The following is a 15,560-nucleotide window of genomic DNA, read 5'->3' on the forward strand; positions in this document are numbered from 1 at the left end:
GTCACGCATGTGCAGAATTTATATAGTGGGTGAACGCATTTAGGGAATGATTTGGTTTCAGTGCGATTGATTTATTGGCTTATTAATATGATATTGATTTAATTTGATCTTGATTTATTATTGATTTGATACTGAGGCATTATTAATTTGATTTATTGATTTGATATTAACTTAATACTGATCTTGAATTTTAGTTTGATATTGATTTGTTATTGATTTGATACATTATTAGTTTATATTATAGATTTTATTTATTGGTTTGATCGTGATTTATTGGATTCAATACTGATTTATTATTAGATTGATATATTGATTTATTATTGATTTGATACAAATTATTAGTTTATATCATATTGATTTTATTTATTGGTTTGATTTGTTACTGATTTTTTCTCAATTTGATCTCATATTCATTTTAAAAAAAATTGGTTTGATACTGAAGTGTGATATTTTGTGAAATAAACACCTTCGATTTGTACCATCATCTGCAGTTATTTTCTTACACTGTGATATTTTGATATGGATTTAGTGTCCTGGCTGGGGGCGAGTTCGATGGGAATCGGTGCAGGAGCGAGTTTTATATTTTTTTGACATCTTTCTCAGCGAGAATGTTTTGGACATCTATCTCTCCCTGTTAACCTGCGAGACTCACTCGCTCTCCGCCCGCCGCCATCGGGAAAGTTCCAGTTCCTTCCAGACGCTTCCATCGCCAGTCCGCGCGCCGCTCCTGCGGCCGGCGGCCGGCCGGGCTCCCATTGGCTGCCCGCCTGCCAGCGCGGCGGGGCTGCATGACGAGCCCTCGGCGGACGCGCATCTGATTGGCCGGAAGGTGCCGGTCCTTTCCAGAATCTTCTAGCGGCCGGTTAGGTAGTGCACCTCGAGAGCGGCGAGGCGCAGTAGACAGACGCTGGGACATCGGCGGTGCTGCTGAAGCAGGGAGTGTGTACCGGCCCGGTAATGCACGGAGCGTCGCCATCACTGACATGTCCCTTCTCCATCACTGACCCTTCCCGCCGTGTCCCCTTCACTGGCTGCCCCCTCTAGCCTCCATCATTGACTCCCGTGCGTGTCTCCATCACCGTCACGTCCCTTCTCCATCACTGAACCCCTCTTTTATCCCATAATTGATTCCCGTCTCCATCACTGACCCTTACCCCATGTCCCCATTACTGACGCTCCCTCGTCCCCATCACTGATCCTCCCCCCGTGTCCCCATCACTGACCGCGTCCTCAGACATCGCTGACCCCCCCCCCTCCATAACTGATCCTCCTCCCCGTGTCCCCATCACTGACTCCCTGTGCCTAGGAACAGTTTATGACGGGGGAGTTGGGCTGACTCATCACTGCACCCCGAGGTGTCCTTGTTGAGGATAATTCCCCCCGAGCCGGTGTTTGGGGAGGGGAGTGAAGGCGCACGTCAGTCTCCCACCCATCGCCTGGCTGTTTAAGCATCGTCTTTCTGTCAGCCGTCGACCTCTAATCTTCAGTTAATGGGATCAAGCGGTATTTAGGGCGCCTCAATCACCACTGCATAAGCCATTTCGTTAATTGTTGCCCAGATCTAGCACAAAGCTGCCGTGCTCCTTAGATGCTTTTATTTGTTAAAGAATGCCTGTTATTGTTCAAATGACTCATCCCCTCGGTTCTCAGATGCATTTGGGTCACCACTGGGGATGGATAGAGCTGTTCCAGTTGGCAAGTGCTGACTGCTGTTTAATCTGATATAAACTGACGTGGGATCTGTCCTTCAGGTAGGAAGTGTCCAATGCCCATCTCATGCAGGTCATGGAAAATGTTCGGTATGGATGGCAGGTGGCTCATATGGTTCAATCCTGATCAAAAAGCAGAGTGCAGGAGGACAAATAAACTTGACTTGTCTTGAACTCAGTTGGTCAGGCAGCAGGAATAGACAAAATATATTCTGTGTTGAACCCTACTTCAGATTTGTTGCAGGGGGGAGAGGGTAGAAGGCAAAGCCTGGCAATTGATTGGTGGACACAAGTGTGTTGGGGGGGAGCGGAGGGGGAATGAGGGACAGACGGGGAATGGATTGGGAGAGATGAATGGACAGAGGGAGGAGAAAATTAGGTGGACTTCCTGTTCTATGCTAGGTTTCACCATCTGCACTATATGCAAGAGATCAGGTGGAAGAGAATCTCTACCTGTCTCACCTGGAAGGGCTGCTCAGGTTACTGGACGTAGCTGCCCATGGTGGGATTTCGATTTTCTTTCTGTCATAGTCCAGCTTTCTGTTACTTGTTTATCAAAATGGTGCCAATCACTGTTTTGGTACCGTCTCTACCTTATATATTCCGGTAACTTTTGTTGCTTGGCATTAAGAATTATTAATATAAGCAGGAACTGTAATGACAGTATCTCATCAATACAATGGCTGCTGATAACACCCACAAAATGTGCTGCAGTTACTTGTCATAATCACTTTTGACAACACTACAATTGCAATTTTTACCACCTAGAAGAACAAGATAACAATTGCAGAATCTCTTCCCAAGTTGTATATCATTTTTTAAATAATAGTTTGTCTTATCACTCGGTCTATAACCTGAAACACTACTCAGCCATCCCGTAGGTGTAGTTTACCAGAAGAACCACAGATCAAAGCAAGGAGTTTGCCACATTTATCAAGGGCAATTAGATTGCAAACAGTAGTATAAGAAAATAACTGCAGATGCTGGTACAAATCGATTTATTCACAAAATGCTGGAGTAACTCAGCAGGTCGGGCAGCATCTCGGGAGAGAAGGAATGGGTGACGTTTCGGGTCTTTTTTTCCTTTTTTTGTTGTGTGTCGGTGTTGGGATGGTTTTTGTTTTTGTTTTTTGGCTGTGTATGTGGGGTGGGGTGGGGGAAACCTTTCTTTTTTAGGTCTTCCTCGTGGCGCGGCTCGGCCGCGGGGCCTTCCATCGCCCGGTGCGGCTCGGCCGCTGGACTTAACAGTGCCCGGTGTGGCTCGGCCGCGGGGCCTTCCATCGCTCGGCGCGGCTCGGCCGCGGGACTTTACATCGCTGGTGCGGCTCGGCCGCGGGACCTAACATCGCCCGGCGCGGCTCGGCCGCGGGACCTAACATAGTGCGGCTCGGCCGCGGGACTTAGCTGCGCACGGTACGGCCGCGGGGCCTTCCATCGCCCGGCTCGGCCACGGGACGTTTCAGCACCCGGTACGGCTCGGCCGCGGGGACTTCAATCGCCCGGCTCGGCCGCGGGACATTTCAGCGTCCGGTGCGGCTCGGCCGCGGGGACTGCGGGTCGGTCAGGGACGAGCTGTCTGTCCGTGGGTGTGGGGAAGAGATTGGAAGTTTTGTTGCCTCCATCACAGTGAAGGGGTGTTTGGAGTCACTGTGATGGACGTTTGTGTTGGGGTCATGTGTCTTGTGTTTATTTTTTGTTGGTTTCTTTTTGTGTGACTGCTGGAAATGTAATCACGTTCGGTATCTCGATACCAAATGACAAATAAAGCTCTATAAAGCTCTGTATTCAGCCCGAAACGTCCCGAGATGCTGCCCGACCTGCTGAGTTACTCCAGCATTTTGTGAATAAATAGATTGCAAACAATTGTGTTGGAAATTAATAAAGCTCATCTTTATTTTGATAGCTATTTTAAAACTAAAACCACTCAATTTATTTTGCAGGCAGAATGTCCAAGGGACCAGCTGTTGGAATTGATCTTGGGACAACCTACTCATGCGTAGGTGTCTTCCAGCATGGTAAAGTTGAAATTATTGCCAATGACCAAGGCAACCGCACTACTCCAAGCTATGTTGCCTTCACTGATACAGAAAGGCTCATTGGTGATGCAGCGAAAAATCAGGTGGCCATGAACCCAACCAACACTGTCTTTGGTGAGTTAAAGATCTTGCAATGCAAATGAAGGTTCTAAACTGCCATATTTTGTGGTATTATACATAACATAACATAACAACACTTTATTGTCACTCGGCCTTTTACACCGAACGAAATTTCAGCAGTCACACAAAACACAGCAAAAAAGAAAAGAACACAGGACACCCGACCCCAACACAAACATCCATCACAGTGACTCCAAACATCCCCTCACTGTGATGGAGGTAACAAAACTTCCCCTCTCTTCCCCCCGCACCCACGGACAGGCAGCTCGACCCCTACCGAGGCAAACGACACGCACAGCCCCCGCAAGGGGATGGAAGGCCCCGCGGCCGAGCCGCCCTGGGCACCGAAACGTCCCGCGGCCGCACCGGGCGATGTTAAGTCCAGCGGCCGAGCCGCGCCAGGCACTGAAACGTCCCGCGGCCGAGCCGCACCGGGCACCGAAACGTCCCGCGGCCGAGCCGCACCGGGCACCGAAACGTCCCGCGGCCGAGCCGCACCGGGCGATGTTAAGTCCAGCGGCCGAGCCGCACCGGGCACTGAAACGTCCCGCAGCCGAGCCGCACCGGGCCCTGAAACGTCCCGCGGCCGAGCCGCGCTGGCGATGTTAAGTCCCGCAGCCGAGCCGCGCCGGGCACTTAAACGTCCCGCAGCCGAGCCGCACAGGGCCCTGAAACGTCCCGCAGCCGAGCCGCGCTGGCGATGGAAGGCCCCGCGGGCGAGCTGCGCCCCGGGGAAGAGACTTAATAAAACCTAATAATACTGCACCTTTTAAAGTTTAGTTTATTATTGTCACGTGTAAGGTACAGTGAAAAATCTTTGATGTATGCTATCCAATCATGCCATCCACAAGGATAAATGGTACAACTCAGTGGAAGATAAATCTGATTAAAGATAGTTCAAATGTCTCCAATGAGATAAATGGGAGGTCTGGAGCACTCTAGCTGGTGAGAGGACGGTTCAGTTGCCTGATAGCAGGTGGGAAGAAACTGTCCCTAAATCTGGAGGTATGCGTTTTCACACCTCTATACTTCTTGCCTGATGGGAGAGGGGAGAAGTAGTGACCAGGTCCAAGGCAACGTGAGTCAATGGAAGGGAAGTTGGTTTGCATGATGGTCTAAGCTTCTTCCACAACTCTGCAATTTCTTGCTGTCTTGGATGGAGCTGTTCCCAAACCATGCTGTGATGTAACCCGATAAAATGCTTTCTACGACGCAAGAAAGTTAGTAAGGGTTGTTGGGAATGTGCCGAACCCCCTAAGCCTTCCAAGCAGTAGTTCTGCTTTTTTGGCCATAGTTCAATGTGGCTGGTCCAGGACAAATTGCTGGTGATATTTATTCATAAGAACTTGAAGCTTTCGACTATTTCTATTTCGGCGCCATCAATGGGTGTGTGTACAGCTTCTCTTCCTGAAGTCAATCACAATCTCCTTTGTTTTGCTGACACTGAGGGAGAGGTAACCTTGACACCAGTTTACAAGGTTCTCAAACTCCTTCCTGTACTCTCTGTCTCCTCATTACTTAATATCAGACCCACTACGGTGGTGTCGTTTGCGAACTTGTAAATTAAGTTAGATTGGTGTTTGATGCACAGTCATGAGTGGAAAGTAGGGGCAGAGAATGCATCCTTGCGGGGCACCATTGCAGGGGATTGTTGAGGATGATTTGTCACCTATCCTCGCTGATTTTACCACAAAGTTACTGGATCCCTGACTTCCTCGGGGAGTCGGGAAGTCAAGGATCCATTTGCCGAGGGGAGTGCTGACTCCAAGTTCCACGAGTTCGGAGATGAGCTTGGTTGGCATAATGTGTAGGAAAATAACTGCAGATGTTGGTACAAATCGAAGGTATAACAAAATGCTGGAGTAACTCAGCAGGTGAGTCAGCATCTAGGTGAGAGGGAATGGGCCCATTCCCTCTCTCCTAGATGCTGTCTCACCTGCTGAGTTACTCCAACATTTTGTGATACCTTTGGTTGGGATAATGGTATTGAAAGCAGAGCTGTCATCTATGAATAGAGGTCTGACATAGGTGTCATTCTTAAAGTAATTTGCTGTTGCTTGTGTGAGCATTTTGGTTGAGGTTATGTTACCCCGAGTTGAGTGGTTTGTTGGTGTAGATTTCTGTCCTGGTCCGAAGAAGTATTTTGACCTGAAAAGCCACCTATAATTTTCTCCAGAGATTCTGTCTGACCCACTGAGTTACACCAGCATTTTGTGTCCATCTGTCCTGGTCATCTTGGAAAATGCTGATGTTGAGCAACATAAGTCTAGAACAATTTTGTAGCAGAGAAATGTTTTCTGTAAGTCTTAATTTTCGCCATCCTGTGAATTTTGTAGATGCCAAACGCCTGATTGGACGTAGATTTGAAGATACTGTTGTTCAAGCTGACATGAAGCACTGGCCTTTCAATGTAGTAAATGATGGTGGTCGTCCCAAAGTTCAGGTTGATTACAAAGGTGAAACTAAATCTTTTTATCCTGAAGAAATCTCTTCAATGGTGCTCACAAAAATGAAAGAGATTGCAGAAGCCTATCTTGGAAAAGTAGGTAACCTTTAACTTTGTGCTAAAATGAGGATTTACCTTGCCATTTGATGCTGAACATTCATGTTTGCATGTGATTTTAATGTTAAACGATTAAACATGGGAACAACAAACTTGTTTTAAAGAATTTTTGCAATAAAATGCATATTGTAGCATGTCTAAATTTTAGTCACTACACTAAGTAAACTAGTGTTTGTCATACAATTTGGTAACTTCCATCCCAATTGATCTGCACAATATGAACAGATGGTCGTTGTATTTCAAGGAAAATTTAGTTTGATTCTTTAATGGTGATGCTTTCAAAAGCTCTAGAAATTCAAAGAACAGTAAAAATTGGTAATCAATAATTTGGAGCAAGTTCTGAAATTTTGAAGTAGCTTTGCTTGTGCTACAATCAGTGCAATAGGTAACATTCAATTCAAATTATTTATCTTGCAGGCTGTTACAAATGCTGTCGTTACTGTTCCTGCTTATTTTAATGATTCTCAACGTCAAGCAACAAAGGATGCTGGTACCATTTCTGGACTTAATGTTCTCCGTATTATAAATGAACCAACTGCTGCTGCCATTGCTTACGGTTTGGATAAAAAGGTATATCAATAGCAAAATATCTTAATGACATGCGGCTTAATTCCTAGTGCATTTAACATACTTTTCTAGGTATTTGAGCCAATCTCTATTTACTGCAGGACTGTCTAATTATTATGCTTGACACTAGGATGGTCTAAGATAACATTCTTGAACGTCTTTCTAAAATAAGTAAAGAATGCCAAAGCAGGGCTTCGTGTGTACAATCGCCATCCATGGAATAGGTTTTGAGCCTGGACTTAAAGCAGTCGATGGAGGGGGCAGTTCTCATGTGGAGAGGGATGCTGTTCCACAGTCTAGGAGCTGCAACCGCAAAAGCGCGGTCACACCTGAGCTTAAGCCTAGACCGCGGGATAGTGAGTAGCCCCAAGTCGGCCGACCTGAGGGACCTGGAGTTAGAGAGGTGGGTTAGAAGATTTTTGATGTAGGGGGGGGGGAATGTCCATTTAGGGCTTTATACGTGAATAGGAGGAGCTTGAAGTTGATTCTGGACCGTACAGGGAGCCAGTGGATAGAGAGGCCAGAATCGGCGTGATGTGGTCCCTTTTACGGGTACCCGTCAGAAGTCTCGCTGCGGCGTTTTGGACCAGTTGCAGGCGGGACAGGGAAGATTGGCTGATCCCAGTGTATAGGGAGTTGCAGTAGTCTAGGCGGGAGGAAATGAAAGCGTGAATGATTTTTTCAGTGTCGTCGAATTGGAGGAAAGGTTTGATTTTAGCTATGGTACGAAGTTGGAAGAAGCTGGCTTTTACCACAGCGTTCAAATTGCTTGTCAAATTTTAATGCAGAGTCAAATATCACGCCGAGGTTTTTGACATGCGGTTTGACTAGGCAGGATAGGCTTCCAAGACTGCCTGTTATCGATTTGATGGAGTCGGGGGGGGGGGGGGGGGGGGGCGGGCGGGGCGAATAGGATGACCTCAGACTTGCTCTCGTTTAATTGGAGGAAGTTCTTTGCCATCCAACATTTTATGTCCTCAAGGCAGTGTAAGAGGCTGTTTAAATTTGACTGGTTGTTGGGTTTCAGGGGGAGGTAAAGCTGAGTGTCATCGGCATAGCAGTGGAAAGAAATGCCGTGCCTTTGAATGATTTGGCCAAGGGGGAGCATGTATAGAGAGAAGATAATGGGGCCTAGGATGGAGCCTTGTGGAACTCCACAGGAGAGGCTAGCTGGAGCAGAGGAATAACTGCCTATGTTGATGGCGAAACTCCTATCTTTGAGGTAGGAAGCGAACCAGCTCAGGGCAGTGCCATCAATGTCAACCGCGTACCGGAGATGGTCAATAAGGATGGTGTGGTCCACTGTATCGAACGCTGCGCTGAGGTCGAGAAGGAGCAGGATTGCACAGTCGCCTGTGTCGATGGCGAGAAGCAGGTCATTGTGTACCTTCAACAAGGCAGACTCTGTGCTGTGGTGGGCTCTGAAACCTGACTGGAAACTTTCCAGGATGGTGTTTTGGTGTAGTTAGGGCACTAATTGGTTTAGAATTGCCTTTTCAAGGACTTTTGACAGGAATGGCAGTTTGGAAATGGGTCTGTAGTTGCTAGGCAAGGTGGGGTCTAGGTTAGGTTTTTTCAATAGGGGCTGGACCACCGCGAGCTTGAAACAGGTTGGAACAGTGCCAGTGGCCAGAGAACTGTTGATAATAGAGAGGATGCTGGGACCGGCTATTGCAATGACATCCTTCAGAAGGGCAGTGGGGGCAGGATCAAGGGGGCAGGTTGCAGGTTTCATAGCAGAGACAAGCTTTGCAAGGGAGGATAGAGTGACGGGTTGGAAACAGTCCAATTTAGATGAACAGACTAGTGAGACAGCTAGGTCACGGGTGGGAGGGGAAATGTTCATTCTAATGTTCTCAACTTTGCTGGTGAAAAATTTAGCGAATTAAGGTACTAAATGGTTTTTACTTGAACAGTATACATGTCTGATAATTTGCTGTCAGCTTCGGTCAAATTTAACTGTTGAAAGTGGCATAGCAGTAGAGTTGCTGCCTTACAGTGCCAGAGCCCCGGGTTCAATTCTGACGACGGGTACTGTCTATACAGAGTCTGTACGTTCTTCCCATGACCTGCATGGGTTTTCTCTGGGAAGCACCAGTTTCCTCCCACACTCCAAAGATGTAAAGGTTTGTAGGTTAATTGGCTTGGTATAAATGGAAATTGACCCTAGTGTGTGTAGGATAGTGTTGCTGTGCGGGGATCGTAGGTCGGCGCGGACTAGGTGGACCGAATTACCTGTTCCACGCTGTATCTCTAAACTAAACTAAAAGAGCTATGAGGATGGAACCTTGGGAGAGACAGTTGTTATTTGAGGACTGTAGGGTGCTGCAGTAAAGGAGTCTGCAAGTTCGCTCACAGGGTTGCAGAAAGTTAAAGAGTTGAGATCTAAATGTAGATGGCAGGGCAGTTGTAGCGAAATCAGTTCAGCTCAGTAATATAACTGGCAAGCTGCACATAAACAAAGCCGCCCATTTTAGCAAAATTTGTATTTTCTTGTTATAGGTTGGTGCTGAAAGAAATGTATTGATTTTTGACCTGGGTGGTGGTACCTTTGATGTCTCCATCTTGACCATTGAAGATGGCATTTTTGAAGTCAAATCTACAGCTGGAGATACCCACCTTGGTGGTGAAGACTTCGACAATCGTATGGTTAATCATTTTATTACTGAGTTCAAACGAAAATACAAGAAAGACATTACTGATAACAAGAGAGCTGTTCGACGTCTCCGAACTGCTTGTGAACGTGCAAAGCGTACACTATCATCCAGTACACAAGCGAGTATTGAAATTGACTCTCTATATGAAGGTATTGATTTTTACACCTCAATCACTAGGGCACGATTTGAAGAGCTCAATGCTGACCTCTTCCGTGGCACACTTGACCCTGTAGAGAAATCCTTGAGGGATGCTAAGATGGACAAGGCTCAAATCCATGATATTGTACTGGTTGGTGGATCCACCCGCATTCCCAAAATCCAGAGGTTGTTGCAAGATTTCTTCAATGGCAAGGAATTGAATAAGAGCATCAATCCTGATGAGGCGGTCGCATATGGTGCAGGTAACAAAGTTCATTAATAGTAGGGGAAATATCTGGTTCTTATAAGCAAATTCAAAGTTTTACTTGAAATGATAAAATTGAAACTAGTAAGTAGAAACTACAAGTTCATACTCTAATGTTGGGAAACATTCACTCTCTCTACTTGGAGCTACAGGGGTCCATTTTGGAAGCATAATCTTGCAATAATGAAAAGTAGCTTATCTAAGTCACTGCCAAATCTATATTGTGGTTATGTTCTGTTACCATAGCTGTTCAGGCAGCCATCTTGGCTGGTGACAAGTCAGAAAATGTACAAGATCTACTATTATTGGATGTCACTCCGCTGTCCTTGGGCATTGAGACTGCTGGTGGTGTAATGACTGTCTTGATCAAACGGAACACTACCATTCCAACAAAGCAAACACAAACATTTACGACCTACTCTGACAACCAGCCTGGTGTGCTCATTCAGGTAAGAATTGTTTTCATTTAAACTTGGAGTTAGGAATTTTAATTGGTGGCTGCCAGAATCGACAATGTACATTAGCCCCGATAATACTCTGGCTGGAAGAATATTTTTGTCTGAAGGTGTGAAAATTATGGATGACTTCTATTAATGATTAGATCAATCTGTGGAAGGTGGTTTATGTGCAGTTAATGTTAAAATCATGCCACAAATGTTTGAATGTACACTTATATTTACTATAAATAGCAGCATTATAACTGATTTGAGAATGTCCCTTAAGATGCAGCTGTACTTTTAAATGTGAGAGGCAAGTTTTCAGTAACCAAATGTAATATAATTTATTTACAGAAAATATCAGTGAACCTTTAGTTGATTTGTTTTTGGATGACTTAAGATGTCCATTGTCAACTACAAGCGTGTTTTTCACTATCTTACAAATGCATAAGCTAATATTATTGTGCGAACTATTAATTATACGGATCTTTTGAATTTTTGCTAAACTGATCTAGAAATTGTATTCTTAGGTATTTGAGGGTGAGAGAGCCATGACAAAAGATAACAACTTGCTGGGCAAGTTTGAGCTGACTGGAATTCCACCTGCTCCGAGGGGTGTGCCTCAAATTGAGGTGACTTTTGATATTGATGCCAATGGTATCCTGAATGTGTCTGCAGTGGACAAGAGCACTGGAAAAGAAAACAAGATCACCATCACAAATGACAAAGGTAAATTGTTATCACTTGGTTTTCAATGCTTTATTCAATACTTTCTCTGCATTAATAGCTCATAAATTTGTTCTTAAGTCTTTAGACTTGTTATGGCATAGATTTCGGAACTAATATCAACTTTTGATTAAACCTCAGCATTATGGGAAGAGTAGAGATGCATTAAAAATCACTTAATATTTCTTGCTTCTGGGCATTATAAAAATGTTCATTCTTAGCAACCTGCTTAACCCAGTCTCAACATGCTATCATGTATGACCTTCAATGGTTCCCAAGTTGTAATGTCTGGCTGAAGCTATGAAATCCAAGAATGGGCTACAGTACTCTGAAACAGAATTGCTCCTTGTGCAACTGCCATTTTGGAAGGCATAACTTGTTCCATCTCGCCTCGAGCTCTGACATTTTTTATATTTGAAGGTTTAAATGCCTTTTGGAATCTGATATTGCCTCTCTTCCATAATCCCTTTGATCTGTTATATAAAAACTATCTGCAAAAAATATCATTCCTTTCCTTTGGACAATGGCTTTTCCTCATGGGACATCTCTTTGCTACTTGGTTGATTGCCTCCCACCAGCAAATTTACTGAAAGTGGAGAAAATTAATCTAATATGGTATGGCAGTGTTAGGGTGTCTACAGTGTAATGCAAAGTACTTATAAAGGCTACTACTTTGTTGCATAACATTAGTAGAAACATGCTAATTTTGAAGTATTCCCTTCCTTTTAATTTATCAAGTTCCAGTTTTGAAAAACCATTCTGATTAAATTAACAGGTCGTTTGAGCAAAGAAGATATAGAACGTATGGTCCAGGAGGCTGAGAAGTACAAAGCAGAGGATGAACAACAGCGTGACAAAGTTTCATCAAAGAACTCTCTTGAGTCTTATGCTTTCAACATGAAAGCTACTATTGAAGATGAGAAGCTAAAGGGCAAAATAGGTGATGATGACAAGCAGAAGGTTTTGGACAAATGTAATGAAGTTATCAGCTGGTTAGATAAGAACCAGGTAAGTTTGTGGGGTGACTTTAGATCATTAATAGCATATTTTACCAAGCAGGTAATGGGTCAGTTTTACCAGCTGCATTTAAGCATTGTTTGCAGGAGTTTACTCAGCAGAGAATGTTGTTTTTGCCTCTTAAGTCCCAAGACCAATTTGCGGTGCCTATATTAGCTTGTGAGCTTAATTCTGGAACTTCTGTACCTAGTTAGTGGAAATGGTGCAGGTTGAAATGGTAAATGAAGAATAAGGAATTTAAGGGTTAGTTGCATCCAGCCACAAGTGTTCAAACTAATGTACAATAGGTTTAAGTGACATTTCTATTATATAGGAGAGTTTGAGAACAGATTTCAAGAAGGATGATGTCCTGTTGATCAATGTAGGATCAACAAAATTTCAGTTAGAAAGCAAGGACGGAATAAAAGTGATTAGCAATCTTTTGTTTTTCAGGGGAGAAATAGAGGGAAGTGCAGAAATTGTGGAATGGGGTAAATAACTGATATTTCAAGTGATCTTGATTTTGGCACAAGAGTCTTGACTGATCTGTTCCAAAATATAAGTTTATTGTCAACCAGCTAATTAGTCAATTATCTTTTCAGACTGCAGAAAAGGATGAATATGAACATCAATTAAAAGAAATTGAGAAAATCTGCAATCCAATCATGGCCAAGTTGTATCAAGGTGCTGGTGGCATGCCTGGTGGTATGCCAGAAGGCTTTCCTGGAGCTGGTGCTGCTCCTGGAGGAACATCTGGACCAACTATTGAAGAAGTTGACTAAAACACATGTATTACTAATCTGGCTGTTGCTGTGTACTGTAATAATGCAAACCCCCCCATTATTGTTGTTAAATGTGTTAAGTTTAAAGAGACGTGAACATCTGGCTAAATAAATTCTAGTTCAGAATGTTACATTGTTTTCTTGGTAGATTGCAAATACTATTTTAAATCTATCCACTTGGTATTGAGGTCTAATCTGTTGTACAGTTCTGGATGAAGCTTGAGTATTGTCTTCTGATTAGACACATTGCAGCTTCCTAGTCTCAACTTTTCTAGTTCTAATTCTCTAATTTGAGCATTCATGTTTACTATTTGCTATTTTCATGTTACTGGTCATTTTGCACAATAATCCATTTTCTGTTATTTGATTAGTTGCATTAAAGGTTGAATTTAAAAGTAGCAAACTAGAAAATTAAGATGTCTGGATATTTGAAATCATTTTCAAGATTTTTAAATTAACCTTGTCCCTTAAGTTTTAAGAGGGTGGTTACAATTTGGATTGAGTAACTACTTTTGAGTTTGAAACTGTCTTTAATAGTATTTCCAGCAAAGGGTTAGCCCTACCCAGTCTCTTATTATCCTCTCTTGTGCCAGTTGTGCCCCTCTACCAAAAAGGACAGCTTTGATCCTTAGATGGTTTAAAGGATTACATCATGGAAAGATGTCCCTTTCCAATTAAAATAAAAATGCTATGGCACAAATTGATTCCATATGAATGTGCCAAATTACTGTTTAACCATTACATGACTGATCTATTTCAGGGTGAAATGTTAAAGTAAAATATTAAAAAAACATATCTACTATTCTCTTGCAGAATTCAGTATTTTTCCCAAAAGAATTCATTTAGTTGACACTATTGTGTAGCCCAACAGGCCAGGTGCCTGTTTTACCAGTGATTTATTTTTCACACTGAACCATGTTTCATCAGTTTGCAGAAATAATTTTTCAATTTGTGCCTTTGATGCTCTTTTCTCTGACTAACCTAAGTATAACATTTTGTTACCTTCCCATTGAAGTAAGGCAAATGTTCATGATAAATAATCTGAACATGTCTCAATGTTAGTTGAAAAAATCTTAACTGTATTCACAAACAATTATTGGCTGTTTAAAGCTGCACAAAATATACCCCCCTTCTTTAGTAATATGGGTCTGAACAAGAGATAAATCAAATCTTTGGTTTGTTATAAGCTTGCTAATTTGTGCTACTTCCTTTCGTGACCAATGTTAATTTGCTAAGACCCCTCTTGCACAATTGACAACTAAATGCATTACCTTCCATCCAAACATTTAAGTGGTTTTGCCATCTTTCTAGGGTTTTTTTTCTCAATTATATTTCTCAAGAAAACCTTCAATGCTTGCCTGATTCATGTTAGCACTGTTTCGTTTTATACATCTCCAAAAATGGAATCAAGAAAAATATTTAGAGGTGCAAATGTTAAATCAAGATGCAATCTGAACTCTCACTAACTGTCACTGTCTTTGACAAAGCTACTAGTGTCCACCACTGAACTATTGGAGAAATAAAATGACGGTCTCTGGGACTTATTGTGTGTTTTGCAGCTAAGATGCTTCCTATATCATTTCAGAGAATCACACAATTGCTACAGGAGTCACATATAGGACAGACTGGTTAACAATTTACATTTCCTTCCCTAAATTAATAATTAGCTAAAGTATTTTGAACCTGCAGGAGTCACATTTCAGTTAAGCAGATTGAGTATAGCATATCTCCTTCAAACATTTTGGTTCAAGACGAATGGTCTTGGAACTATCCATTAATTTCATGATGACCATTACATACGTAACAAATTCACTGAATTTAATTTTTCCAGCTATTAAATGAGTAGAAATTTATGTTGTAAATATATAACGGATAACAGAAAGGATTTATTTTGTTAAATGAAGACGATTGTACATGAAGCTAAGTTAACTTGGCCCAGTTAATCTTACCGTCACCTGTTTTTACTGTTCCTTGAGAATTGTAAAATAAACTGCGAGTCATGCTTCTGCAACAAGCAGCAGAAAAAAATCAAACACAGTTCTATCAAATAGAAAGGTATGACTGCAAGAAGATACAGGAAAATGAGTTCCGAAGAAGGGTTCTGACCCGAAACGTCACCTGTTCTCCAGAGATGCCGCCTGACCCTAAGTTGCTTTATATTTAGTCTATTGCACTAAATATTATACCCTTTATCTGTCCACTGTGGATGGCTTGATTGTAATCCTGTGTGGTCTTTTTGACTGGACAGCACCCAACAAAAAGCTTTTCACAACCTCGGTATATGTAACAGTAATTAGCCAAACTAAGAATCACTTTAATAAAAAGTTCTTTAGTAACACATGGATGGGAAAATATGATGCCAATACTCAGGAAACTGAGTTATTTGTTAAAGACCACCTCAAGATTTCCATTAGTTCCTCCGAGGAATGGACTGTGGTAGCCATGTCAGAGTGACAAATGCTTTAAATCTGAAGACTACTGAGCCTTGCCATATAGACTTTCAGATATTATGATCTAAAATACTCCTGATTGTACAATATGTAAATTGCAATCTCAATATTTTA

General features: G+C 42.8%; 1 protein-coding gene across 1 annotated transcript; it reads left to right on the forward strand.

Annotated features, from left to right (window-relative positions):
- Positions 1-836: 836 nt before the first annotated feature.
- On the forward strand, positions 837-14,530 carry LOC144608821 (heat shock cognate 71 kDa protein). Its single transcript, XM_078426979.1, has 9 exons — positions 837-954; positions 3,650-3,859; positions 6,202-6,407; positions 6,846-6,998; positions 9,498-10,053; positions 10,302-10,504; positions 11,023-11,221; positions 11,994-12,226; positions 12,817-14,530. Exons 2-9 carry the CDS (start codon positions 3,655-3,657, stop codon positions 12,994-12,996), a joined length of 1,935 nt encoding a protein of 644 aa, XP_078283105.1. The 5' UTR covers positions 837-954; positions 3,650-3,654; the 3' UTR covers positions 12,997-14,530.
- Positions 14,531-15,560: the final 1,030 nt, after the last annotated feature.

The sequence above is a fragment of the Rhinoraja longicauda genome, chromosome 32 (genome assembly GCF_053455715.1).
Source record: "Rhinoraja longicauda isolate Sanriku21f chromosome 32, sRhiLon1.1, whole genome shotgun sequence".
NCBI classification, from domain to species: domain Eukaryota; kingdom Metazoa; phylum Chordata; class Chondrichthyes; order Rajiformes; family Arhynchobatidae; genus Rhinoraja; species Rhinoraja longicauda.

Coding starts and splice junctions, on each gene's coding strand:
- LOC144608821 (XM_078426979.1), top strand. CDS start 3,655: ATGTCCAAGGGACCAGCTGTTGGAATTGATCTTGGGACAACCTACTCA. Junction 10,054..10,301: donor GGCGGTCGCATATGGTGCAG/GTAACAAAGTTC, acceptor CTGTTACCATAG/CTGTTCAGGCAGCCATCTTG. Junction 10,505..11,022: donor AGCCTGGTGTGCTCATTCAG/GTAAGAATTGTT, acceptor TTGTATTCTTAG/GTATTTGAGGGTGAGAGAGC.